Source organism: Globicephala melas, chromosome 2 (genome assembly GCF_963455315.2).
Source record: "Globicephala melas chromosome 2, mGloMel1.2, whole genome shotgun sequence".
Lineage (NCBI taxonomy): Eukaryota > Metazoa > Chordata > Mammalia > Artiodactyla > Delphinidae > Globicephala > Globicephala melas.
Genome location: NC_083315.2, coordinates 155,472,644 through 155,500,296, shown reverse-complemented (window position 1 = coordinate 155,500,296; position 27,653 = coordinate 155,472,644). Strand labels below are relative to the sequence as shown.

General features: G+C 35.8%; 1 protein-coding gene across 1 annotated transcript in view; it reads left to right on the top strand.

The window, feature by feature from the left end:
• CEP128 (centrosomal protein 128) overlaps positions 1–27,653 on the top strand; it is a 437,527-nt gene that overhangs the window by 10,608 nt on the left and 399,266 nt on the right. Inside the window, exons 2-3 of the mRNA XM_060293645.1 lie at positions 9,969–10,130; positions 11,869–11,955. Coding sequence (XP_060149628.1) covers positions 9,984–10,130; positions 11,869–11,955 — 234 coding nt within the window. The 5' untranslated portion in view covers positions 9,969–9,983. The remainder of the gene's footprint in view (positions 1–9,968; positions 10,131–11,868; positions 11,956–27,653) is intronic.

Here is a 27,653-nt window from a genome sequence, read left to right as displayed (position 1 = left end):
GTTAGAGTTCTGGGCCTTGTGGTGTCAACAGTGAATACGTAGAGTAAATGCCTCCCCTCATAGAACTTACATGAGGACTGGAACAAAATCCACACTTCTCTCAGCCTTGAAGCTCTCCATGTGCTGTCCCTAGCCTGCTTCTCAGACTTCATCCCATGCCACCTTACTCCTTGCTCTCTGTGGTCCTGCCTTTTGCTGTTTCTCAAACCTGCCAAACTCCTTCCTACTTCATGCGCTCTGCATTTGCTCTTCCGCCTGTCTAGAATTCGGTTCCCCCCAGATGTCCGTGTGACTGGTTCCTTCTCATCATTAAGTTCTCTGATTATGAGACCCCTGTCCTGACCACTTTTCTCTAAAAAAGCTCTCCCAATCCCATTTACTCTTAAATATTCTATTTTCAATTTTAGTTTTACTGGAGTATAGTTGATTTACAATGTTGTGTTAGTTTCCAGTGAACAGCAAAGTGAGCCAGTTATACATATACATATATTCATTCTTTTTTAGATTCTCATATAGGTTATCACAGAATATTGAGTCAAGTTCCCTGTGCTATACAGTAGGTCCTTGTTGGTTATCTGTCTTATATATAGGTAGGTGTGTGTGTGTGTGTGTGTGTGTGTGTGTGTGTGTGTGTGTGTGTTCATCCCAAGCTCCTGACTTATCCCTCCCTGCCATGTTTCCCCTTTGGTAACCATAAGTTTGTTTTCGATATCTGTAAGTCTGTTTCTGTTTTGTAAATAAGGTCATTTGTATCTTTTTTAAAAAAATTTGATGCCACATATGAGTGATATCATATATTTGTCTTTCTCTGTCTGACTTACTTCACCTAGTATGATAATCTCTAGGTCCATCCACATTGCTGAAAATGGCATTATTTCATTCTTTTTTATGGCCAAGTAAAATTCCATTGTATATATGTACCACATCTTCTTTATCCATTCCTCTGGTGATGGACATTTCAGTTGCTTCCATGTCTTGGCTTTTGTAAATAGTGCTGCAGTGAACATTGGGATGCACGTATTCTTTCGGATTATGGGTTTCTTTGGATATGCCCAGAAATGGGATTGCTTGATCATAGGTAGTTCTATTTTTAGTTTTTTAAGGAACCTCCATACTGTTCTCCATAGCGGTTGTGCCAATTTACATTCCCACCAACAGTGCAAGAGGGTACCCTTTTCTCCACATCGTCTCCAGCATTTGTTGTTTGTAGACTTTTTGATGATAGCCATCCTGACCTGTGTGAGGTGATACCTAATTGTCATTTTGATTTGCATTTCTCTGATAATTAGTGATGTTGAGCATCTTTTTGTGTGCTTTTTGGCCCTCTGTATGTCTTCTTTGGAGAAATGTCTATTTAGATCTTCTGCCCATTTTTTAATTGGGTTGTTTGTTTTTTTGACATAGAGCTGCATGAGCCGTTTGTATATTTTGGAGATTAACCCCTTGTTGGTCTCTTTGTTTGAAAATATTTTCTCCTATTCTGTGGGCTGTCTTTTCATTTTGTTTATGCTTTCTTTTGCTGTGTAGATGCTTTTAAGTTTAATTAGGCCCCATTTGTCTATTTTTGTTTTTATTTTCATTACCCTAGGACAGCAGTCCCAACCTTTTTGGCACCAGGGACCGGTTTCATGGAAGACAATTTTTCTATGGACCAGGGCAGGGGGGATGGTTTCAGGATGATTCAAGCTCATTACATTAATTTGCGCTTTATTTCTATTATTATTACATTGTAATATATAATGAAATAATTATACAACTCACCATAATGCAGAATCAGTGGGAGCCCTGAGCTTGTATTCACTTGCCACTCACTGATAGGGTTTTGATATGAGTCTGCAAACAATTGATTTGTTATGGTCTCCATGCAGTCAAACCTCTCTGCTAACGATAATCTGTATTTGCAGCTGTTCCCCAGTGCTAGCATCACTGCCTCAGCTCCACCTCAGATCATCAGGCATTAGATTTTCATAAGGAGTGTGCAATCTAGATCCCACACATGCGCAGTTCACAGTAGGGTTCACGCTCCTATGAGAATCTAATACTGCTGCTGATTTGACAGGCGGCGGAGCTCAGGCGGTAATGTGAGCGATGGGGAGTGGCCGTAAATACAGACGAAGCTTTGCTCACTCACCCGATGCTCACCTCCTGCTGTGTGGCCTGGTTCCTAACAGGCCATGGACTGTCTGGGGGTTGGGGACCCCTGCTCTAGGATGTCGATCAAAAAAGATATTGCTGCGATTTATGTCAAAGAGTGTTCTGCCTATGTTTTCCTCTAAGAGTTCTATAGTGTCCAGCCTTACATTTAGGTCTTTGATCCATTTTGAGTTTATTTTTTTGTATGGTGTTAGAGAATGTTCTAATTTCATTCTTTCATGTGTAGCTGTCTAGTTTTCCCAGCACCACTTATTGAAGAGAATGTCTTTCCTCCATTGTATATTCTTGCCTCCTTTGTTGTAGATTAATTGACCATTGGTGTGTGAGTTTATTTCTGGACTTTCTGTCCTGTTCCATTGATTTGTATTTCTGTTTTTGTGCCGGTACCATACTGTTTTGATTACTGTAGCATTATAGTATTGTCTGAAGCCAGGGAGTTGGATTCCTCCAGCTCCATTTTTCTTTCTCAGGATAGCTTTGGTTATTTGGGGTCTTTTGTGTCTCCATATAAATTAAAAAATTTTTTGTTCTAGTTCTGTGAAAAATGCCATTGGTAATTTGATAGGGATTGTATTGAATCTGTAGATTGCCTTGGGTAGTATAGTCATTTTGACAGTATTGATTCTTCCAATCTAACTTTGATCTTATATGAATTTACCAAAAGGGTTTGAGGAGATTAAGTTACAGAGGAGGACTGACATAAAGAAGACAGATACAGGTGATAATTGTTTGTACATGGTAATCTCTGCTGGTTTGTTAACTTTTTCTCTTGAAGGATGAGGCAATCACACGTCCTACAGCTATTGAAACAGTGAGAAATGTATTAAAAATTTTGAACTTGGTTAGTGATTAGGCTTAAAATACACTCCCTAGCTCCCCTGACCTCCTTTAAATATCAGCATCATTACCTTGAATATGTTCTTTGAGGACAGCTGCCTTGGACAGGGACGTTTGAGGCACTTGGAGGCCACAGAGGCAATCACCTATTTAACATGCACTAGTCAGCCTTTGTGACACATTACCCCTGATGCTGGTTGCTTATCTTTTATGGAACAGCTTGCAAATCCTAATTGTTTTAAACTGGCTCTGAGGAAAAGAGGCTTGAGAATCAATAAGTTACAGCTCTCATACATACAAATGTGCATCATTATAATGAAGACAATCTGATGGCTCTTTAGGTCAAATAAAAAAGAGGTGGACTTGAAAGTTTGTAAAGACTCACTGCAAGTTCTCTTATTAAAGGGTTGAAATTACAGGGCTGAATGCAGTTTTCTTCTCTCGCAGTGTTCAGGTTTGCATATGGGCATTTGTTTTTGATGGATAGATCCTCAGTGGGAGAGAATTGATGAAGGGTTCATTACTTGCTCTGGTGGCCGTATGTCTTCGTTATAAGGTTCATTAAGGCAGAAACAACAATATTTATGCCTTTAAATACTGATGTGTTGGGAGCAGCTAAATAAACTATTCTAAGAATTGTACCATCTGTTTTCAGACCCAGAGCTTTCTCTAAGTCTCTGGAGACTTTCACCCAAGGTCACCCATCTTAGTCCTCTCCAGAGTCTTGGAAGAAGCTCAGCGTCTGAAAAGCAGACAATGTAAATAGTACTGCTTTCCCATCAATGGTAAATTTTGTTGTACCAGTAGGTGGTAGTAAGCTGCAGAGAGTATTTACTGCTTTTTCTCCAGTTAAAGGAAATGCCTTTCTCACGTTTAACCAGGATTTAGGTGATTCAGTTTCTTTAAATTGTTCTTTAAGAGTTCTTTAATCATTCTTCAAATTTAGCAATTCTTTTCTTTTGTCAACAAACATCATGCTGAAATTTCTTATGGTAATAAGAATGCATTTCTAATCCAGCTGAACTTTTTTCTTTTAACTCTTTAAAAATAATGATGAAGATTTTTCTTGAGCGTACTAGGTGTTTTTCTACTAGTCTTAATAATTCTTCTTTGGAATTCAAATTGTAGTAATGATTAAGTATCATTCATGAACCACTTTAAATTTGTTTTCCAAAGCAGAATTTGATTGCATAAGCCATGCCAGTACACATTAATATAGTTTCACATAGTCCTTCAATTTTTAAGTTCATTCCAGTATTTAGGATGTTTAAGAGAATCATTTTTTGAATCTAATGACTGTCGTTCAACAAAATTGCAAAGAAAGAATCATACATAATTTTAAAAAAATCATTCTTTAAGCTCACAAACTCATGATAAATGGTTTCTTTGGCCAGCCAGTACTCTTCAGTATGAAACATTAGAGATTGGCATTGAAATCCTAATTCTTTAGCTCATTGGTGAGAACTGGTGCCATGACCCTACCTAGATAGATGTTAGGAGACTAGGAAGAATGGTCAGGTAAGTTGCCAGGAAGGAAAAGGAAACAGCTGCTAGGAAAAAGGGGGTTCTGAATGTATAGCTTTTATTTAAACACATTTTCCAGGTTGTCAACTTGTTATTAATCTGCTATCTCTGAAGGGGATCTTTATATTTGTTTTTCTTTCTTTTAACTATATATTTTTCTTTCTGATTATTCAATCATTGTAGAAAATTCGGAAAGGATAGGAATGTTTAAAAAATAGAAATCGGCTGTAAACTCTACATGGTAAATACATATACTTTTATTTTCTTCCCCTTTTGTCATTGTCCTTTCCTGCTCCTCTAAATTGGTATATGGGTAATTTGCATTCACATACAGACATCATATAATGTTTATTACAAAATTGGGATTCATACTTTTATCCCTTGCATTGCTGTTTAATGTCTCCAGAAACAGGGTTTTAATGTCTGTGTACTGTTCTACTACCTGTATGTACTGTGTTTTAACCATTCTCTTATAATTTGAAATATAAGTTGTTTTTATTTTCCCGGTATTATCACTTCTCAGTAAATATCCTTATATATAAATTTCTGTATGTATTTCGGATGATTTTGTTAGGGGAAATTTTGGAAGTGTAGTTGGTAGGTTAAATGTACAAACTGCTGACATAACAGACAACTTATATCAACTTACACGTATCCAGTAGGAGAGGTTAGGAGTGTTCCTTCCCCTACAACCTGGCTAACACAGACATAATTATTTAAAGGAAAACAAGTTAATGGGCTAGAAAAGCATCTCACTGATAATTTATATTTCTTAGGTTTTAGATAGAACAGTTTTTTTTTTTTTTTTTTTTTTTTTTTTTTTTTTTGTGTGTGGTACGTGGGCCTCCCACTGCTGTGGCCTCTCCCGCTGCCGAGCACAGGCTCCGGACGCGCAGGCCCAGCGGCCACGGCTCACGGGCCCAGCCGCTCCGCGGCATGCGGGATCCTCCCGGACCGGGGCACGAACCCGCGTCCCCTGCATCGGCAGGCGGACTCTCCGCCACTGCGCCACCAGGGAAGCCCGATAGAACAGTTTTGCATGGCCATGCATATTTGTTTTTTTTTTATGTTACTGCTCAGTATGCTTTTATCAACATGGAATGAATCTAATACTTAGGGCACAATTTCACTGGGGGGAAGATTTTCAGAGGCCTGAAAATCTTATTTTCATTAATGCCACTGATATTAGGGTAAACAGTACTTTTTTAAAATTAATTTTTTACTTGTAGTATAAAATAGTACATTCTTAATGGTCAGTGAAGAGTGTATAATTGGCGCTTACTGTTTTGTGCTTCTCTTCTTAGTTATCTTAAGGAGCTCTTGGGAACTATCTTCATGGGCCAACTCTAGTGGCCACTCCTTTCTCATTTGTTTCTCTTTTCCTCCATCAACTCCATGTCTGGGGAGTGGAGGTGTTGGCTGACTGGCATCTTTTGGTAAGATTGGACCTCTGCCACCATATCTGCCTTCTGCTTTGTGACATTTAGGGTCAGGTGCTCTCTCTGTTACCTATGAGAGGCGTGTTTGACCTTTTGAATTGTCTGTAGTAGTTTTAGAAAGTGCTAAGTTTTTATCAACAATAAAATACTAATCTAATTTCTATTTTTATTATAAACAGATTCTTTAATGTCTTTAAAGTCCTTCAACCCTTATGACACGTAATTGAAGTCCTTTCATATGCTATAAAAGTGAATGTTTCATAAGCTATTAAAAAAAACTATGCAAAATTCTCAGATATATCTCACCTTAAAATCTTGATATTTCTACAGGAGTTCCATCAGATGCAGGAGTTTGAAAATCTTTTATTGCTCAAAGTAATTGAAATTAAAAGCTGAAGACTTTTGTGTGAAATAGTGAAATTCATTCTGGAAAGTGTGATTTTTTTCTTATTAAAAGTATGTAATCCTTCATAGGGGTGAGAGGTTTTTCTTTTTTTAATGTGACAATTACAAATAATTTAGTTAATGCTGTTGTTAATTTTGTGTAATGCTGCTAAGATTTTCTGTTTTAAATTCATATATCCCATGTCTTTACTTGTTAATATTTATCAACTGATTATAATGTGTTTTCCATTAAGAAAGACTGCAAGGTACATATACCTGCGGTAAAAGTATAGAAGTGTGGTGTGGAAAGTTAAACACAAAATCATTCTGGTAGTTATCCCAGGGGAGGTGGGGCAGGAGTAGTACTGGGTGGAGGGTAGTGTGAGAGGGTACTAAGACTTTATTTATAGCGTTCTAAATATTTTATTAAAAATATTAGAAGCACACGTGTCAGAATGGGAAATAACAATATTAAGAATATATTCTTTAAAATAATAGGGAAATAAGGTGATAGAAATAGAATAAAGAAGACAGAAATAGAAAAGAATAATAATAACATTCTAGGTAGTAGATACATGCATGCTTGTTATATTAGTCTCTACTATTTTATATTTTAAATATTTTCTCAAATTTTAAAAAATAACCATAAAATTTTCAGTTAGCACTGTAGTCAAATTGAAACTCAGACTGTCTGCTCATTAGATGAGTCTGATACACCATTTATATCCATTGAAGTTGTGTGTAGATAACATTATTATTAAAAGTTTGGTACTCAAAAAAATCAGGTTGTCTCATAGATGGTTATCTTGTTTCCTGCTCTCACCAGTAGCCATTATAGTTAACATCTGGTTTCCAATGTTACCTTTTTATTCTGCGTGGTATCCTAACTCCAATTTAGTTTCCAGAATTTTGACTTATTAAAATGATATTCATTATACTTTTAGATACAAAATTTTGACAGATCCAGGCATAATTATTATTTTCCATTATACAAGAAGTAGAAGGAACAGGAAATAAAAACCCCTTTACTCTGAGGCCAATGATTTGATTTGTTTTTAAGGCTCTTTATTATATGCAGCATAGATATGTCACTTAGTTTTTTTCCTGGTGCCTAATACAGATTTCATATTGCTACTTGATTCCAGCCTCCCTCATTTTGATATTTTTATGCCTAAATGAAATGAGAGGGGGTTGAAGAGGCTGTAGACAACATGTAAACCATGGCCTGCTGCTGCCTGTAATGATTTTTACTAACTGTTAAGATTGTTCGTAAGTAGTGTTTAGGGGACAGCAGAGCAAAGTAGAATGAAAAGAATACTGAAGGTAGAGAAGCCTGGCTGAATCCTGGGTCTGCATCCTTGGTCTGCTACTTAAAATCATTATATGGTGTTGGACTTGTTACTTAACAGCTCCCCCTCAGCATCCTCGATAGATTAGGAGTTAACTGCCCATTTTAATAAGTTATTATGAGAATTAAGTTGGATTGTCTGTGTGAGCATCTATATAGTACTTCGCATTGTAGCAGGCTCTCAGAAAATGTTGATTTTTCCTGTTTTCACTAATGGAAAATGTTGGAAAGTACATTTACATAGAGCAAATGATTTTAGGTCATGTGGCATACATAGATTTATGGGTGTGCTCACATGAGTGCACACAGGCGTGCAAAGACACACACACACACACACACCCGTGATTTCCTAAGTATAAAGGTGAACTTTACATTTAAGATTTCTTCTTAAGTTTATTCTTTTGGATTTAAACAGTTGTGATCCTCCAAAATCATAGCCAAACAATTGCTTCAGCCTGTTTCTTGTTCATGTTTTTTGACGATAGAGAGCTACATCATGGGCACTGTACCTTTGTACTTCTAGACAGGGGAAGGGGGCGAGAACCAGAGAAGAGAGGTGAGGAAGGAAGTTGAGAGACCTGGGCAGAGGAGAGGCTCGAGTGTGACAGGTGTTTGCTAGCCCTGTCTCAGCCAGTTCGAAGAAGTTGGATGTTCCGTTGACTCTTTTCCTGGTGCTACAAGGACAGACTGTATTTCACTTTGAAAAACCTAAACTCACAGCAAGCTTCCTTGCTTATCTTTTTATTTAGTTTTATTTTAATATTTTAAAAACATGACTACTTTCATTAAATGCTCGAGAATCTATACATATTTAGCAAATTCCCTTTATCTTGGCTTTAGATGTATGGTCATGTACTTCCCAGATGCATTCAGAATAAAGATCCAAAAATTTCAGATATTCTTGATTATTAAAGAGAGGTTTCATCATACTGTATTTCAAAGGCCAGAAAACTGGCCATATAGATTTTAGGAAGATTATAACAATTAATGTTAAAATAAAGATTATGTTAACCTTCTATTAAGCAGAAGATGAAATTATTGGAATACTCAAACTTTCACTTTTGATAATTGAATTTTCTCTGATGCTTCTTTGTTACAAATATATTTCATTTCTTCAATTTCTATAAAAGGTATTCTGAAACTTTTGAGATCGTCTTGCATGAAATAATTTTCTTTTGCATTAGATTGAAAATCGAGGTAAGGATGGGAGGAAAGCATATTTAGAGACTTTTCTACTGATGACATTATATTCAAGATGTTTGGCTTTCTGTTTTGGTGGAGATGTTGAAGATTCCATCTTCTCACACACTTGTTATTGTAGAGTTTGTACCTCTACTACTGCATTTGTTCAATTCTACTATATTTTAAATTAAGGTGTATGAGAGTGTTCACTGTACAGTGAATGGAATTCTTTTGTTTTAGGTCATTCTCTGTGTGTTGTATTTTTGCTTAAAGATGCACATGTTCTCATAGCTTAGTAGAATGGACATCAGACTAGGGCTTCCCTGGCAGTGCAGTGGTTAAGAATCCACCTGCCTATGAAGGGGACGTGGGTTCGAGCCATGGTCGGGGAAGATCCTATATGCTGCGGAGCAACTAAGCCTGTGCTCCACAACTACTGAGCCTGTGCTCTAGAGCCTGTGAGCCACAACCACTGAGCCTGTGCACCACAGCTACTGAAGCCTGTGCACCTAGAGCCCATGCTCTGCAACAAGAGAAGCCACCGCAATGAGAAGCCTGCACACCGCAACAAAGAGTAGGTCCCGCTGGCTGCAACTAGAGAAAGCCTGTGCACAGCAACAAAGACCCAATGCAGCCAAAAATATAAAATAAATAAATTAAAGAAAAAAGAATGGACATCAGACTAATATTGAGACCTGCAGGTTTTAGCCTTAGAGAATATCTGTGGGTTTTTTTTCTTCTTCATTGTAGAGATACCAATCTATATGTCTCATATACCTTACAGTGTTGTTGGTAGAGTTATGTGAGATACTGTATGTGAAAGAGCTTATAAAATTTAGGAGCATTGCACAAAACTAAGTGATTATTATTATTTGGAGTTGTAAATGTCTGAGGAATTGCTCATAAACCAGAAAAAACAAAGGAGGGAGAATTACATGTGGAAATGACTTGTGTTTTCAAGCTATGTGTTAGAAATTATGATGTGGCAAAGGGCTAATGTAATAAATACTTTAAAAGATCAAAAAGTAAATAGTTAAATTAATCTCTTATTTCTGTGCTCTTTACCATTTGATTGACCTTGACCTGGATTTATTTTTAAGGATTTTTGCACCTCAATGGCAGAATCCTCCAACGATTCAGACCACTTCCGCTCTCATGACCCATTGGGTCGATGGGCTGCCAGTTCAATACACAGGGAAACTCGAAATCGACCTACTGTGGATGTCACTGAGAAGGTCAACACTATAACAAGTACTTTACAGGTTAGTTTAGCAATGGTTGCATGTAATAGATTTTAACTAGGTTGAGCTAAGAAATGGTTTCAGTCGGTGTATTAGTTTTTTATGCCACAGTAACAAATTTGCACAAAACTAATGTCTAAAAAACCCAGAAATTAATTTTCTTACAGTTCTGTAGGTCAGAATCTGACCCTGGTTTCATTGGACTAAAAGCAGGATGTCAGTAGGGCTGTATTCCTTTTTGGAGGTCCTAGGGAAATATCTGTTCCTTTTCCAGCTTCTAGAGGCTGCCCACATTCCTTGTTTTGTAGCCCCTTCCTTCGTCTTCAAAGCCAGGAAGGGTGGGTTGAGTACTTCTTACATCATATCACTCTGACTACTCTTCTGCTTCCCTCTTCCACTTTTAAGGATGCTTGTGATTGAGTCCACCCAATAATCCAGGATAATCTCCTCATCTCAAGGTCCTTAACTTAATCATAGCTGCAAAATCCCTTTTGCCATATAAGGAAACATATACATAGGTTCGAGGGATTAGGACTTGGACATCTTTGGGGGCATTATTCTGCCTAACACAGTCAGTAAAGATATATTTGAAATATATGATAGGTTGTGGAAATGTTTTGGGATAAGGCAGTATTTCCAAATAAAATACTGTGGGAGTGAAACCAATAGGAATTATTACCATAGTTTACCTTCTTGTGGACATTTGCCTTTAGAGAAGTTGTTCATATTTTGGGTAGGTAAATTATTCATGGATGAATGATACTGAGATGCCATTTTTATTTAGAGGCTAATTTTTGACAGTGTTTGGAAGTTTGAGTGGCAGCAGTTTACATTCCCTCCATAGGAAAGGGCTTTGGAAAAGAGGTGGAGGAAGGGCAAAAAGAAAACTCAGACTTTTTTTCCTACCTCTTACTTCCGTTTTGCCTGGATAAACATGGATTTTGGCTTTCAATTGCTTTGGGTTAGTATGCTTAGATAAGAAGAGGCTAATTTCTGGTGGAGAAACCATAATTTTTTTTTTTTTTTAATAGATATTAACAAACTACTTCCCTAATTCAGTGGAGAAACCATAATTTGATTTAAAACTCCGGAGCCTTTTTCTTTCTAAACTTATTTAAATTAACATAATATTGGATTCTTGCAGTACAAATTCTTGTACTTTCCCACTACTGAAACATATTAGTAAGTATATATTTTTGAAAGAAATGCCTCCATTTACCTCTCAGGTGAAACCTAGCATATTTAGGTGGAAAGCATTTTTATTGTAATTACAAACAAATTTTATAGCTAAAAGTTAAAGGATATTTTGTTTTCTTTTCTCTTAATGGAGTCCTTGAGGTAAAGTAATAACTGAAATAACATTGATCCTAATGATTTGCTTGTCATGAACACAATCGACTAGATTTTTCTCAGGATTTCTCTTCTATAAAGAGGGTCTGAATTAGTTGAGGTGCACAAATTGACGATGAGGATTCTTTTCCAATTTATGGTTTTGTTGCCAACTTATTATGGAACCTTGGATAAGGATTGAAATTTTGTGCTTCAGATTTCACACAAGTAAATTGCAGATGGATTTGAGTTTCTCTGTCAGTGCTGTTAATAAGATTTATTTGATATTTATGAAGTATATTACCCAACTTAATTATTATATAAATTGTACCTTTTGCAAATGGGTGACCTAGCTGTTTGATATGCCGCTAAGATTGATTGGGGAAAACATTGTTTGGAGCAATTAATAAAGTCCACTTTCTTTCTTTAGGACACTAGTCGGAACCTGCGGCAAGTTGACCAGATGCTTGGACAGTATCGAGAATATAGTAATGGACAGGCGGGGGCTATAGAACACGTAAGAATGTTTACATATGTTTGCATTTACTCTTACCCACCTTTTTGGAAATTTAGTTGTTGAGGAGTATGGATGTGAGATAAAGGACGTAACCACTGTGAATAGCTTTAGCTTTTCAACTGCTTTATTATTTTATAGTTTAAATTTAGCTTGTCAGATGGCTTGCCAGCTAGTCTATATAGATTAGATTCTATTGAATTTGAAAGCTTTACTTTTTTATTTTGGCTGTGCCACATGGCTTGTGCGATTTTAGTTCCCTGACTAGGGATTGAACCCTGGGCCCTCGGCAGTGAGAGCATGGAGTCCTAACCACTGGACCACCAGGGAATGAATGAATAAAATGAACATTTTTTAATTAATATTTTGCTAATTCTGTCTCTTATTTCCTTCTTTTGGAATTTGCTAACTCATCTTCTGTAAACTCTTAGAAAACCAAAGAAATTTATTCCTTCACGTTTCTAATTATGAGTATACACTCTAATAAGATTAGTATTACATGTGTGCTATAATGATAGTTTTATATATATCTGTGCTGTACTGAGTTGTCACATAAGCCCCAAGTTTAATTGATTATTTGTTATTTTCTTTTTACAAAGCAGAAGTATAGTCATCATTTGCTTGTAATTGGAAGCTAATTGCTTGAGCACAGGGAACATATTTTCTCTCATAAGGTTTTTTTTACTACTTTCATTTAGAAAATAAACTTGGACTTTCTTGTATCTACCAAATTTTTATTATTTATGGTATATTTGCAGATGGGGCCATAGACTTTATATATTTGGGTAGCTCATGAAATGTTTTAGATTTAACTACCTTATTAATAATGGGAGTTAATTCTTTGCTCTTTAATTTATTAGTAAGAAAATAAAAACATTATTAACTAGTAGCAGAGAAAAACCTACTTTGTTAGGTTGAATATTAGACGAATTTCCCTTGAATTGAGCAATTGGGAAATAAAACTATGTATTAAGTGAAACTTCTGTACAGGTAAGCTTTTAAAACACAGAATGTGTTCTCCTAGAATTGGTAGGCCTAGAATTGAATAATGCTGAGCTCTGGGGGAGTAGTTTTATACATGGGAAGTAGATAAGCTCAACAGGTATTTCTTTCCCATCTGAGTTGTAAGTACCTAGACTGCAAAGCCACTCATTTAAAATAGGACACAGGAAAATAAGATTCTTTCCTTTTACTTTAGGCTGTTCCTTGTCTGGTCTAGAGTCTTCCCCTTAGATTCCTCAAATTCTTGTTCTATTAAAGTAGTTGCCTCTCAATGATTTCTGCTCCCAGCATGCCAGAGGGGGATGTCACTCATTGCCTTATATTTACACTCCCTCGATAGAGCAATGATTTGCACCCTATCACCTGTAAGTAACCTGGGGGGGCACCTGCTGTAATCTATGGGAAGATGTGCAAATCAGAAAGAGTATTTCTCACAACAAGTGAATCTGGTGGGCTGCTCAGTGAAAATTGCTTTCTTAGCATTAAAATATTTACTGTAACGAAATATAGCAGTAAAATGGGCATACCTAAAAATGAGCGTATGTAATGTGCCAACTATCATGTGATTTATCTGAATCTTTCTATTTGTATTCTTTAAGTCCTCTAAGTACATGATAGTATTATCCTCTATTTTAAAAAATTTAATTATTGTGTGTTCTGTTTAGGGAGGGACCCTGGAGAGTGATTCGTTTGTTTCTTTCTTTTGGAGACTGTGCTCCAGCTCATGCAAGTTCTCTTGATGTAGAACCTGCTATTTTTTTTCAACAGCCTGTAACAGGCTAATCCATTTTCAAATTATTGTTATTGTAATTATTATTTTATTGAGGTATAGTTGATTTACAATGTGTTAGTTTCTGGTGTACAGCAAAGTGATTCAGTTATACACACACGCATATATATTTTAATATTCTTTTCCATTATGGTTTATTATAGGATATTGAATATAGTTCCCTGTGCTATAGAGTAGGACCTTGTTTATCTACTTTATATATAATAGTTTGTATCTGCTAATCTCAAATTCCTAATTTATCCCTCACCTATCCCCTTTCCCCTTTGGTAACCATAGTTTTCTATGTCTGTGAGTCTGTTTTGTAAATAAGTTCATTTGTATCATATTTTAGTTTCCACATATAAGTGATATCATATGATATTTGTCTTCCTCTTTCTGACTTACTTCACTTAGTATTATAATCTCTAGGTTCATCCAATGTTGCTGCAAATGGCATTATTTCATTTTTTATGGCTGAGTAGTATTCCATTGTATATATGTATATACCACATCTTCTTTTCCATTCATCTGCTGATGGACATTTAGGTTGCTTCCATGTCTTGGCTATGGTAAATACTGCTGCTATGAACATTGGGGTGCATGCATCTTTTTGAATTAGAGTTTTTTCTGGATATGCCCAGGAGTGGGATTGCTGGATCTTATGGCAATTCTATTTTTAGTTTTTTAAGGAACATCCATACCTTTTTCCATAGTGCTGCACCAGTTTACTTTCCCACCAACAGTGTAGGAGTGTTCCTTTTTCTTCACACCCTCATTAGCATTTATTATTTGCAGACTTTTTAATGATGGCCATTCTGACTGGTGTGAGGTGATACTGCAGCTTTGATTTTCATCTCTCTAATAATTAGTGATGTTGAGCAACTTTTCATATGGCTATTGACCGTCTGTATGTCTTCTTTGGAGAAATGTCTATTTAGGTCTTCTGCCCATTTTTTGATTGGATTTTTTTGTTGTTGTTATTGAGTTGTATGAGCTGTTTGTTTATTTTGGAAATTAATCCTTTGTCGCATTGTTTGCAAATATTTTCTCCCATTCCGTAGGTTGTCTTTTCATTTTGTTTATGGTTTCCTTTGCTGTGCAAAAGCTTATAAATTTGATTAGGTCCCATTTGTTTCTTTTTGCTTTTATTTCTATTGCCATGGGAGACTGACCTAAGAAAACATTGCTACGATTTGTGTTGGAGAATGTTTTGCCTATGTTCTCTTCTAGGAGTTTTATGGTGTCATGTCTTAAGTCTTTAAGCCATTTTGAGTTTATTTTTGTGTATGGTGTGAGGGAGTGTTCTAACTTCATTGATTTACATGCGACTTTCCAGCTTTCCCAACACCACTTGCTGAAGAGACTGTCTTTTCTCCATCATGTATTCTTGCCTCCTTTGTTGTAGATTAATTGACCGTCGGTATGTGGGTTTATTTCTGAGCTCTCTATCCTGTTCCATTGATCTATATGTCTGTTTTTGTGCCAATACCATGCTGTTTGGATTACTGTAGCTTTTTGTAGTATTGTCTGAAGTTTGGGAGGGTTATGCCTCAACCTTTGTTCTTTTTCCTCAGGATACTTTGGCAATTCTGCATCTTTTATGGTTCCATATAAATTTTAGGATTATTTGTTGTAGTTCTGTGAAAAATGTCATGGGTATTTTGATGGGGTTTGCATTAAATCTGTAGATTGCTTTGGGCTGTATTACCATTTTAACTATATTAATTCTTCCAATCTAAGAGCATGGGATATCTTTCCATTTCTTTGAGTCATCTTCAGTTTCTTTTATCAATGTTTTATAGTTCTCAGCATAAAAGTCTTTCAAAACCTCTTTGGTCAGGTTTATTCCTAAGTACTTTTTCTTGTTTTTGGATGCAATTTTAAAAGGGATTGTCAGGGACTGTTTGTTTACATGCCTTTTCTGATATTTCATTGTTAGTGCAAAGAAATGCAACAGATTTCTGTATGCTAACCTTGTATCCTGCTACCTTGCTGAATTCGTTTATCAGTTCTAGTAGTTTTTGTGTTGAGTCTTTAGGGTTTTCTGTATATAGTATCATGTCATCTGCCTATAATGACAATTTTACCTCTTCCCTTCCAATTTGGATACCTTTTATTTCTTTTTCTTGTCTGGCTGCTGTGGCTAGGACTTCCAATACTATGTTGAATAGGAGTGGTGAGAGGGCATCCTTGTCGTGTTCCAGATTTTAGTGGGAAGGCTTTCAGCTTTTCACTGTTGAGTATTATGTTGGCTGTGGGTTTGTCATAAATAGCTTTCATTATTATGAGATATGTTCCCCCTATACCCACTTTGGTAAGAGTTTTTATCATGAATGGATATTGAATTTTCGTTAATCCATTTTAATCAGTGTTCAACTGTTAAAAAAATTTCTCCATGTTAAATATCCATTGCCTAATTGAAATTAGCATTTCTCTTTTAAAATATAAGACATTTCCTAGGAAATGGGATCAGCCATTCTGCTCTAGGGAAGACAAGAACTTTTATTATTTTTATTTATTTGTTTAAAAAAGTTTTGAATTTTATTTATTTTTTTATACAGCAGGTTCTTATTAGTCATCAATTTTATACACATCAGTGTATACATGTCAATCCCAATCGTCCAGTTCATCACACCCCCACCCCCACACCCCCGCGGCTTTCCTCCCTTGGTGTCCATACGTTTGTCTCTACATCTGGGTCTCAATTTCTGCCCTGCAAACCAGTTCATCTGTACCATTTTTCTACGTTCCACATATATGCATTAATATACGATATTTGTTTTTCTCTTTCTGACTGACTTCACTCTGTATGACAGTCTCTAGATCCATACATGTCTCAACAAATGACCCAATTTCGTTCCTTTTTATGGCTGAGTAATATTCCATTGTATATATGTACCACATCTTCCTTATCCATTTGTCTGTCGATGGGCATTTAGGTTGCTTCCGTGACCTGGCTATTGTAGGTAGTGCTTCTGTGAACACTGGGATACATGTGTCTTTTTGAATTGTGGTTTTCTCTGGGTATATGCCCAGTAGTGGGATTGCTGGATCATATGGTAATTCTATTTTAGTTTTTTAAGGAACCTCCATACTGTTCTCCATAGTGGCTGTATCAGTTTACATTCCCACCAACAGTGCAAGAGGGTTCCCTTTTCTCCACACCCTCTCCAGCATTTGTTGTTTGTAGATTTTCTGATGAAGCCCATTCTAACTGGTGTGAGGTGATACCTAATTGTCGTTTTGATTTGCATTTCTCTAATAATTAGTGATGTTGAGCAGCTTTTCATGTGCTTCTTGGCCATCTGTATGTCTTCTTTGGAGAACTGTTTATTTAGGTCTTCTGCCCATTTTTGGATTGGGTTGCTTGTTTTTTTTAATATTGAGCTGCATGAGCTATTTATATATTTTGGAGGTTAATCCTTTGTTGATTCGTTTGCAAATATTTTCTCCCATTCTGAAGGTTGTCTTTTCGTCATGTTTATAGTTTCCTTTGCTGGGCAAAAGCTTTGAAGTTTCACTAGGTCCCATTTGTTTATTTTTGTTTTTATTTCCATTACTCTAGGAGGTGGATCAAAAAAGATCTTGCTGTGATTTATGTCAAAGAGTGCTCTTCCTCTGTTTTCCTCCAAGAGTTTTATAGTGTCCAGACTTACATTTAGGTCTCGAATCCATTTTGAGTTTATTTTTGTATATGGTGTTAGGGAGTATTCTAATTTCATTCTTTTACATGTAGCTGTCCAGTTTTCCCAGCACCACTTGTTGAAGAGACTGTCTTTTCTCCATTGTATATCCTTGCCTCCTTTGTCATAGATTAGTTGACCATAGGTGCGTGGGTTTACCTCTGGGCTTTTTATCTTGTTCCATTGATCTATGTTTCTGTTTTTGTGCCAGTACCATATTGTCTTGATTACTGTAGCTTTGTAGTATAGTCTGAAGTCAGGGAGTCTGATTCCTCCAGCTCTGTTTTTTCCCTCAAGACTGCTTTGGCAATTTGGGGTCTTTTGTGTCTCCATACAAATTTTAAGATTTTTTGTTCTAGTTCCATAAAAAATGCCATTGGTAGTTTGATAGGGATTGCATTGAATCTGTAGATTGCTTTGGGTAATATAGTCATTTTCACAATATTGATTCTTCCAATTCAAGAACATGGCATATCTCTCCATCTGTTGGTATCATCTTTAATTTCTTTCATCAGTGTCTTATAGTTTTCTGCATACAGGTCTTTTGTCTCCCTAGGAAGGTTTATTCCTAGGTATTTTATTCTTTTTGTTACAGTGGTAAATGGGAGTGTTTCCTTAATTTCACTTTCAGATTTTTCATCATTAGTGTGTAGGAATGCCAGAGATTTCTGTGCATTAATTTTGTATCCTGCAACTTTACCAAATTCATTGATTAGCTGTAGTAGTTTTCTGGTGGCATCTTTAGGATTCTCTATGTATAGTATCATGTCATCTGTAAACAGTGACAGATTTACTTCTTCTTTTCCAATTTGTATTCCTTTTATTTCTTTTTCTTCTCTGATTGCCATGGCTAGCGCTTCCAAAACTATGTTGAATAATAGCGGTGAGAGTGGACAGCCTTGTCGTGTTCCTGATCTTAGAGGGAATGCTTTCAGTTTTTCAACATTGAGAATGATGTTTGCTGTGGGTTTGTCGTATATGGCCTTTATTATGTTGAAGTAGGTTCCGTCTATGCCCACTTTCTGGAGAGTTTTTATCATAAATGGGTGTTGAATTTTGTCAAAAGCTTTTCCTGTATCTATTGAGATGATCATGTGGTTTTTATTCTTCAATTTGTTAATATGGTGTATCACATTGATTGATTTGCATATATTGAAGAATCCTTGCATCCCTGGGATAAATCCCACTTGATCATGGTGTATGATCCTTTTAATATGTTGTTGGATTCTGTTTGCTAATATTTTTTTGAGGATTTTTGCCTCTATATTCATGAGTGATATTGGTCTGTAATTTTCTTATTTTGTAGTATCTTTGTCTGGTTTTGGTATCAGGGTGATGGTGGCCTTGTAGAATGAGTTGGGGAGTTTTCCTCCCTCTGCTATATTTTGGAAGAGTTTGAGAAGGATGGGTGTTAGCTCTTCAGTAAATGTTTGATAGAATTTGCCTGTGAAAGCCATCTGGTCCTGGGCTTTTGTTCGTTGGAAGATTTTAATCACAGTCTTAATTTCAGTGCTTCTGTTTGGTCTGTTTATATTTTCTGTTTCTTCTTGGTTCAGTCTCAGAAGGTTGTACTTTTCTAAGAATTTGTCCATTTCTTCCAGGTTGTCCATTTTATTGGCATAGAGTTGCTTGTAGTAATCTCTGATGATCCTTTGTGTTTCTGCAGTGTCAGTTGTTTCTTCTCCTTTTTCATTTCTAATTCTGTTGATTTGAGTCTTCTCCCTTTTTTTCTTGATGAGTCTGGCTAATGGCTTATCAACTTTGTTTACCTTCTGAAATAACCAGCTTTTAGTTTTATTGATCTTTGCTATTGTTTTCTTTGTTTCTGATCTGATCTTTATGATTTCTTACCTTTTGCTAACTTTGGGTTTCGTTTGTTCTTCTTTCTCTAGTTCCTTTAGGTGTAAGTTTAGATAGTTTATTTGAGATTTTTCTTGTTTCTTGAGGTAAGCTTGTATAGGTGTAAACTCCCCTCTTAGAACTGCTTTTGCTGCATCCCATAGGTTTTGGATTGTCGTGTTTTCATTGTCATTTGTCTCTACGTATTTTTTGATTTCCTCTCTGATTTCTTAGTGATATCTTGGTTATTAGTAACGTAGTGTTTAGCCTCCATGTGTTTGTGTTTTTAATGTTTTTTCCTGTGTAATTGATTTCTACTCTCATAGTGCTGTGGTCAGAAAAGATGCTTGATATGAGTTCAATTTTATTAAATTTATTGAAGCTTGATTTGTGACCCAAGATGTGATCTATCCTGGAGAATGTTCTGTGCGCACTTGAGAAGAAAGTGTAATCTGCTGTTTTTGAATGGAATGTCCTATAAATATCAGTTAAATCTATCTTGTCTGTTGTGTCATTTCAAGCTTCTGTTTCTTTATTTATTTTCCTTTTGGATGATCTGTCCATTGGTGTAAGTGAGGTGTTAAAGTCCCCCACTATTATTGTGTTACTGTCGATTTCCTCTTTTAAAGCTGTTAGAAGTTGCCTTATGTATTGAGGTGCTCCTATGTTGGGTGCATATATATTTATAATTGTTATATCTTCTTCTTGGATTGATCCCTTGATCATTATGTAGTGTCCTTCCTTGTCTCTTGTAACATTCTTTATCTTAAAGTCTATTTTATCTGATATGAGTATTCCTACTCCAGCTTTCTTTTGATTTCCATTTGCATGGAATATCTTTTTCCATCCCCTGTATGTGTCCCTAGATTTGAAGTGGGTCTCTTGTAGACAGCATATATATGGGTCTTGTTGTGTAGCCTGTGTCTTTTGGTTGGAGCATTTACTCCATTCATGTTTAAGATAATTATCGATATGTAAGTTCTGTGACCATTTTCTTAATTGTTTTGGGTTTGTTTTTATAGGTCCTTTTCTTCTCTTGTGTTACCCACTTAGAGAAGTTCCTTTAACATTTGTTCTAGAGCTGGTTTGGTGGTGCTGAATTCTCTTAGCTTTTGCTTGTCTGTAAAGCTTTTGATTTCTCTATCGAATCTGAATGAGATCCTTGCCGGGTAGAGTAATCTTGGTTGTAGGTTCTTCCCTTTCATCACTTTAAGTATATCTTGCCACTCCCTTCTGGCTTGTAGAGTTTCTGCTGAGAAGTTAGCTGTTAACCTTATGGGAGTTCCCTTGTATGTTATTTGTTGTTTTTCCCTTGTTGCTTTCAATAATTTTTCTTTGTCTTTAATTTTTGCCAATTTGATTACTATGTGTCTCGGCATGTTTCTCCTTGGGTTTATCCTGTATGGGACTCTCTGTGCTTCCTGGACTTGGGTGGCTATTTCCTTTCCCATGTTATGGAGGTTTTTGACTATAATCTCTGCAAATATTTTCTCTGGTCCTCTCTCTCTCTCTCCTCCTTCTGGGACCCCTATGATGCAAATATTGTTGTGTTTAATGTTGTCCCAGAGGTCTCTTAGGCTGTCTTCATTTCTTTTCATTCTTTTTTCTTTATTCTGTTCTGCAGCAGTGAATTCCACCATTCTGTCTTCCAGGTCACTTATCCGTTCTTCTGCCTCAGTTATTCTGCTATTGATTCCTTCTAGTGTAGTTTTCATTTCAGTTATTGTATCATTCATCTCTGTTTGTTCTTTAATTTTTCTAGGTCTTTGTTAAACATATTTTGCATCTTCTCGATCTTTGCCTCCATTCTTTTTCTGAAGTCCTGGATCATCTTCACTATCATTATTCTGAATTCTTTTTCTGTAAGGTTGCGTATCTCCACTTCATTTAGTTGTTTTTCTGGGGTTTTATCTTGTTCCTTCATCTGTTACGTAGCCCTCTTCGTTTTAATCTTGTCTATCTTTCTGTGAATGTGGTTTTTGTTCCACAGGCTGCAGGATTGTAGTTCTTCTTGCTTCTGCTGTCTGCTCTCTGGTGGTTGAGGGTATCTCAAGAACTTTTATTTTTAACTTAGATTTATACTAATGCTAAGCCTCAGGAAATGGATACAAGTGATACACAGTTTACCTTTGAACAACATGGGATTTGGAGCTCTGGCCTTCCACACAGTTGAAAATTTGTGTATAACTTATAGTTGGCCCTTGGTATCTGAGGTTCCTCCCTCTCTGCAGTTCCTCTGTATCTGTGATTCTGTGTTCATGGATTCAACGAACCTTGGATCACGTAGTACTGTGGTATTTACTACTGAAAAAAATCCGCAGGTGAACAGTGCAGTTCAAACCCATGTTCAAGGGTCAACTGTGTATGAACTTACATATTTATTTTATGGAGGTTCAGTTTTGTGAACATAATTCGCCAGTGAGTGAGGAGCTATGTAAATATTCAGTGCAATGCTTTCCTCCTGAGACGATCTGCCCTAACAAGAGAATTGTGAGAATTATTCCTGTTGGTTTTGTAAGGGTCAGGAGTCATGATGAGTCACTTTTTTGACTACCTTTTCTTGAAATGTACATAATTTCACTGTTGTTTTCTTGAATCTTTATTCCAACTCTAAATTTATTTATTTGCTTATAATATGTGAAGGCCTCTCTCTGTGAGGAGTTGAGCAGTGTTAGAGGATCAGCAATGGGGTGTGTGGTGTTTCATAGAGAAGTAGCATCTACCTTTTCATATTCTCTTTGGGAATATCTTCATAAGCTTAGTTTACAGGTACCTTTTTGTTTTTTGTGTGGTAACTCATTTAATTCTCTCAACAGTCCTATTAGGTAGATACTATTATTATCCTCATTTACAAGATAAAAATACTAAGGCACAGAATGGGTACTAGCTTGCCCACAGTCTCACAGTTAGTCAGTGACAGAGCCAAGGATAGGATATTATCCCAAAACCCAGCATCAGGATTCATTCACATCATTGAGTTGTGCTTGCTCACATTTTAATGATGATATGAATTTAATTTTTCTGAAAATTGGGATTTTGGATTCAAAGTTTGAAGGGTTATATAATTGACATTTATAAACTAGATTCTGGAGATTATCTTAACTGATTGAAAAACCAAAGCCCATTGTCACACAAGTCATTAATGTTACAGCTGGTGCAGTGTCCAGAATGAGAGTTAGATGGAACAACTACAGAAACAGAATGGGAAGAAATCTGATGCTGAGCTAGGATTGGCATTGAAGGCTTGCCAAAGTTGGCTGTTCTAGCTGCCACTTAAGGCAGTGTGGTGGATTCTGCAGGTTGCCTACACCAGCACTGGTTTCCCCCTTCTTCCTAAGTAACAACCACTGATTTTTTTTTACAAGCCTTTCTTGTAGCCAGCCCAACCAATCAGCCATATTAAGTTGGATAGTATGACTTAGGATCTTTGGTCTTAATGAACTTCATGACCTTAAGTAAGTGTCATCCTGCGTTATTTCTCATGCTGTAAATTTCTTGGGAGGTCTGAGAACATTTGGTCCAAAGAGGACCTGTTGGGTTGGTTTTATATGAAAGTTTACTGGGAATATTTGGAACATATACTCCTATGTTAAATAGTGCAACTGATTAGCTTAATGTTTAGAACATATCTAGAGCTGTGTGTTCCTATTCATGAGAGAACAGGTCTGTTTTTATGTTAATGCCGTAAAAATGGAATGCCCTCAAGAAAAAATATTCAACATAAAAAGTTAATACCTTCTGCAGTGGAAATTTGGACTGCAGCTGATGAGGCTAAAGTAGTTAATATTTGGTATAAAAGAAAGATACAGTTCTTTTGATTCAAATCAGCAGATTCATTAAGTACATTTTTAAGGTAAAGAGTGGTTAAAATATAGTAAAATCAAATTAGAGCTTAGAGACTTGCATTAATGGTAATTTTTCTTCTAATTAAGTACTCTGATTAAAATTTCCCTTTGGGAGTAACAGGACGTTACCATCTGGCGTATATGAACTTTGGAAGAATTTGAATGTTAAATAACGAAGTCCAGGTTTTTTCTTCTTTTCAATGGATTTCAGTTGTTAGATATACATAGTGACAGCCTAGAAGCTTAATGTTAATTGTTTGGAGCCAGGCACAAGCCACTTGTAATATCCCAGAGCTGAAGGTACCCATCCCTTTCTCTCTGGCTGAGTTCTGCTAATTGTCCTAAAGGTGAGAACTGTTCCATCTTTTAACAACTTCAGTGCTAAGTAGTGAGAATGTATGGGTAAGAAATTACAATGGAACAACTGAATTCTGTTAGGAACTTTTTTTGTAAATATATTTCAGATCTTAGGAATTAGGTTCTTAGAGTCTTACGTTTAAAATTTTATTGCCAAGTTTCTCATGAAACTACTAGACAGGAGAATAATTTTTACAGAATTTTGCTTTGAGGCTAGTGGAAAAATGTAAACTTTGGAGTCAGACTTAAAATTGAATCCTGATTTTTTTCCACTAGAAACCATTTCAGTGATTTTGGGCAAGTTATTAAATCTTTCTGAACTTGAATTTAATCATCTGAAAAATGAACATAATTATATATGCCTTATTATAACTAACATTTATTGAAGTAGTCACGCTGTTTTAGACACTTGCTAAACATTTATGTTCTTGTTACTTCTTTAATTCATCCAGTAATCCCTATCTTCAAGTATTTGCTATGTTCTTAATATAGATTAAGTACTTGGTACATTATAGGCACTGAGTATTCTTCCTTTCCTTTCCTTGAATTCACTGGGCCTAAACTTCAGTTTCTTTTGTGTATTATTGTGACTATAAACAACATAATATGTTGTAACGTTCACAGTGATAGGTGTATCTGATTGTTTTGACTTCAAAGTATATGCCAAATTAGACAGCATACATAATGCTGCTTTTCCCCCCTTATGTTCATGATTATATTGTCTGTCCACCCAAAATACAATAATGTACTATTAAGAGCACATTCCATTTTCCATGCATGCTCATTTTTTTTTAAAAAAATTATTTATTTATTTGGCTGTACTGGGTCTTAGTTGAGGCATGCAGGATCTTTAGTTATGGCATGCTAACTCTTAGTTGCAGCATGTGAGATCTAGTTGCCTGACTAGGGATCGAACCCAGCCCCCCTGCATTGGGAGCTCAGAGTCTTAGCCACTGGGCCACCAGGGAAGCCCCCATGTATGCTCATTTAATAACATTCAGAATATTATATGGAAACACTTTAAAAAATTTTAAAAATCGTTAGAATATGTATGCTATGTGGGCTTTGAATATATGAGATCTCATTTAAAAATAAAATAGTCACATAAATAAATATGATGTATCATTTGAAAGGGAATTTCTAAATTTCAGAACTATTAGTATAGACTTATATTTCCATAAATCAGCCTATGGAGAGAGGTTAGGGGTAGCAGTCAGAGCTAATGATCTTTCTGGTAAATAAAAAATAAGATAGCAGCAACCATTTAAAAAATACATTTCAGCAACAGATGGTGGGACCAGAAAAGTATGCAAACCATAAATTTGCACTCTAATTTTATAAAACTCCCCTCCTCCACCTCTTCTACCTCCTTTTTTGTCCTCCTCCTTCTCTTTGTTCTAGTTTTAATAGACTGTAAGGAACCAAAATAGAGCTGATAAAATTAACTCTACAACCAATCTATTTTGCAGTGTATTGCCAGATCAAGCTTGGCATTCTGTGGAGAAACAGGCAGTGAAGGAAAGTCAAGCAGAAAGCACTTAATCAATGTGCCTACGGTTGACGTTATTACCCAGGACAAACTTTTTAAAATGACCTCTTTTCTGCCTCTACTCTTGCCCTGGATTTTGCCAAGTTGACCCCTAAGATTTGTAAATCAAAGTACTTTAATTTTTTTTTTTGTTTCTAATGTCAACGTTATAGGTATATCTAAACTTACTACACAAACTGTCTCCATAGTCACCAGTGCTATATACATTGTGAATGTTTGCTAAATACTGAGTATTTACTGTCAGGTGAAAACAAAACTAAATGGTTAGATGAAATATTCAGATGTTTCCAATTTCTGCTCAACTATGCAGCTAAGTGAATGCAGTTACCTATACTTTGCATGCATTTCTGTATAATCTGTGTTATGTTAGGGGATATGTTTTCTTAGTATGAAAATAAGGGATACTTTGGAGTAAGAAAGTATCTGGAGAAACTAAATAGGATCTTTAATGGTTTCCAGAATTTAAGCTGACTTTGAATTGCAGCATTTAGAATTTTTATCAAGGTTTTTTTTTTAAAGTTGTGTTTTTCGTTTGTATGTAAGCTAATTATTTGAATATTTGGTAGCTACTATATTTATGTGTGAGTAATCACTGTTCCTACTTCATTTTTATTATGGTCTCTTTGTGGAAGTAATGGTAGATATCTTTTAAGAATTTCCTAGTGACTAGTTTTAGTGTGATATATTTTTCTCTTTCTCACAGTGAGCTTAGTCAAGGATGTGATTAGTTTTGTTGAGAATGTGAATACGTGAGATACACTGGTTATTAGTATCAGTAACTGTAAATTGACCAACGAAGTTTACCCATATGGTTCTTTGCCTTTTTTCATCTCATCTTATTGAAGTCAAATTTTACTGAATATGATTTATTTCTTAGGCATTTTTGATAGTGTGTGTGAAGTTGGTGCCTAGTTTCTTAGTTGTTTACAGTTGCTTGTAACCTTGCCTTCCCAGAAACTGGTCAAGAAGCTTGCTATTAATGAATTTTGGAAAGTCAATATTTTTTTACTTAAACAAACAAACTAGAGTTCTGGTCCCAGGCGAGGTGGAGTTTAGCATACTCTTCCACTGAATACAGCTATAAAACCTCTCCGAATGCTGAAAAGTAAAGACAGTTGGTCCTTGTTGCATGGTTTCGATGTGCATGAATTTCATTACCCCTATTTGGTCAAATAACACCAGTCCCCAAACAACACAATTCACATTTCAGCTAACACAACAGTATATTAACGATGAGTAACTGCAAAAAGGGCAAACTTTACTGCTGGCTCTTCAGTCCACACATTATTGTATAAATAACAAATTGCTGCTTTTGAAGTCTTGCTGATGGGTCGCAGACAGTGAAAATTATAGTTGTGATACCTCCTTGCCTCCCAATGGTAAACCTGCATGCTATTTTACAAGAATAAATAATAATAATAATAAAGGAATTGGTCAAAAAGGTGAAAGTGTGGCAAGGAAATGAAAAGTGATAATGCTGGAATGAAATTTGAATTGTATTATGGAGGAGTTAGATGTGGGGTTAAAAAGAAATAGCTGATAGTGAGAATATTGATATTTTTGCTGTTTAAGAGCCTGTAGATATACAACTAGAAGAATTCAGTGAAGTCATTTTTAGGGAATGACATTCTTCTAAAGAGCTTCTCCAGATTAAAACATCCAATTTCTTCATTTACTTTTGCTCTTATATTCATTGTGTGTAGTCATCACAGTAAAAACTACCATTTACTCAACAAACTAATCTTCCCTAGGCATTGCTCTAATTATTTTACATACATTATCTTATTTCATCCTCAAAATAAAATATTAGGGTGTGAAATATGTCAACAGGAACAGAAACAAAAGGAGTAGAACTGAGGAAAGTACTGCTAGGCTTTCCTCTGGTCCTTGTGAATCATGATGTTTTTAATGATCACACTTCTTATATGGAGGACCCATTGCTGCCTAGATGATCTCTTTTCATAGATTTGGTGTGCAGTATAGTCAGTTTTTCAGAGTTGTATGTATTTTTCGATTCTCTAAGCTTGACTTATATTTTGTCTCACATCAGACTTTCAAATAGAGATGTAACAGGGTTTTCAGAGATCTCTATGAGGATTTTAAAATTTGCTATGTTAATGTTAATCTAAAAGCTTATACGTTTAAAATTTTTTAAATTTATTTACTAGTTTCCAAAATAATGAGTTATTTCCCTAACATTCTCCGCTGGTGACCAGTGACTATTTTTTTCTCCTTGAGTATCATTAACTCACATATTTATTCGTTTCAACTGCTTTATTCCATTGTAGTTAATATTTTTATCGATGCCCAAATTATTTCATCTTTGGCTATAGAGAGATTTCCCACTTGACTTCTGTGTTTAAAAGCATGTCTTAACAATTTGGATAAACTACCTTGCAAACAAGTATTGCCATTCAATTTCAGTGCCCAAGTTTTATTTTCATTCTTACTGGTACATTATAGTAATGCTTCGTTTGTTTTAGTCTAATGTCAAATGAACAGAGATAAAAGAATAGACCTAATATGTAAATGGTACATTTATATCAAGTTGAGGTGAAAATATGTCATAACATGTTCCATGATGCTGGTTTTGTGGTAGTTTATATAGGGGAAAGTGGGGGAAATGGAATCAACACTTGGTATGTGGTGAGGTATTC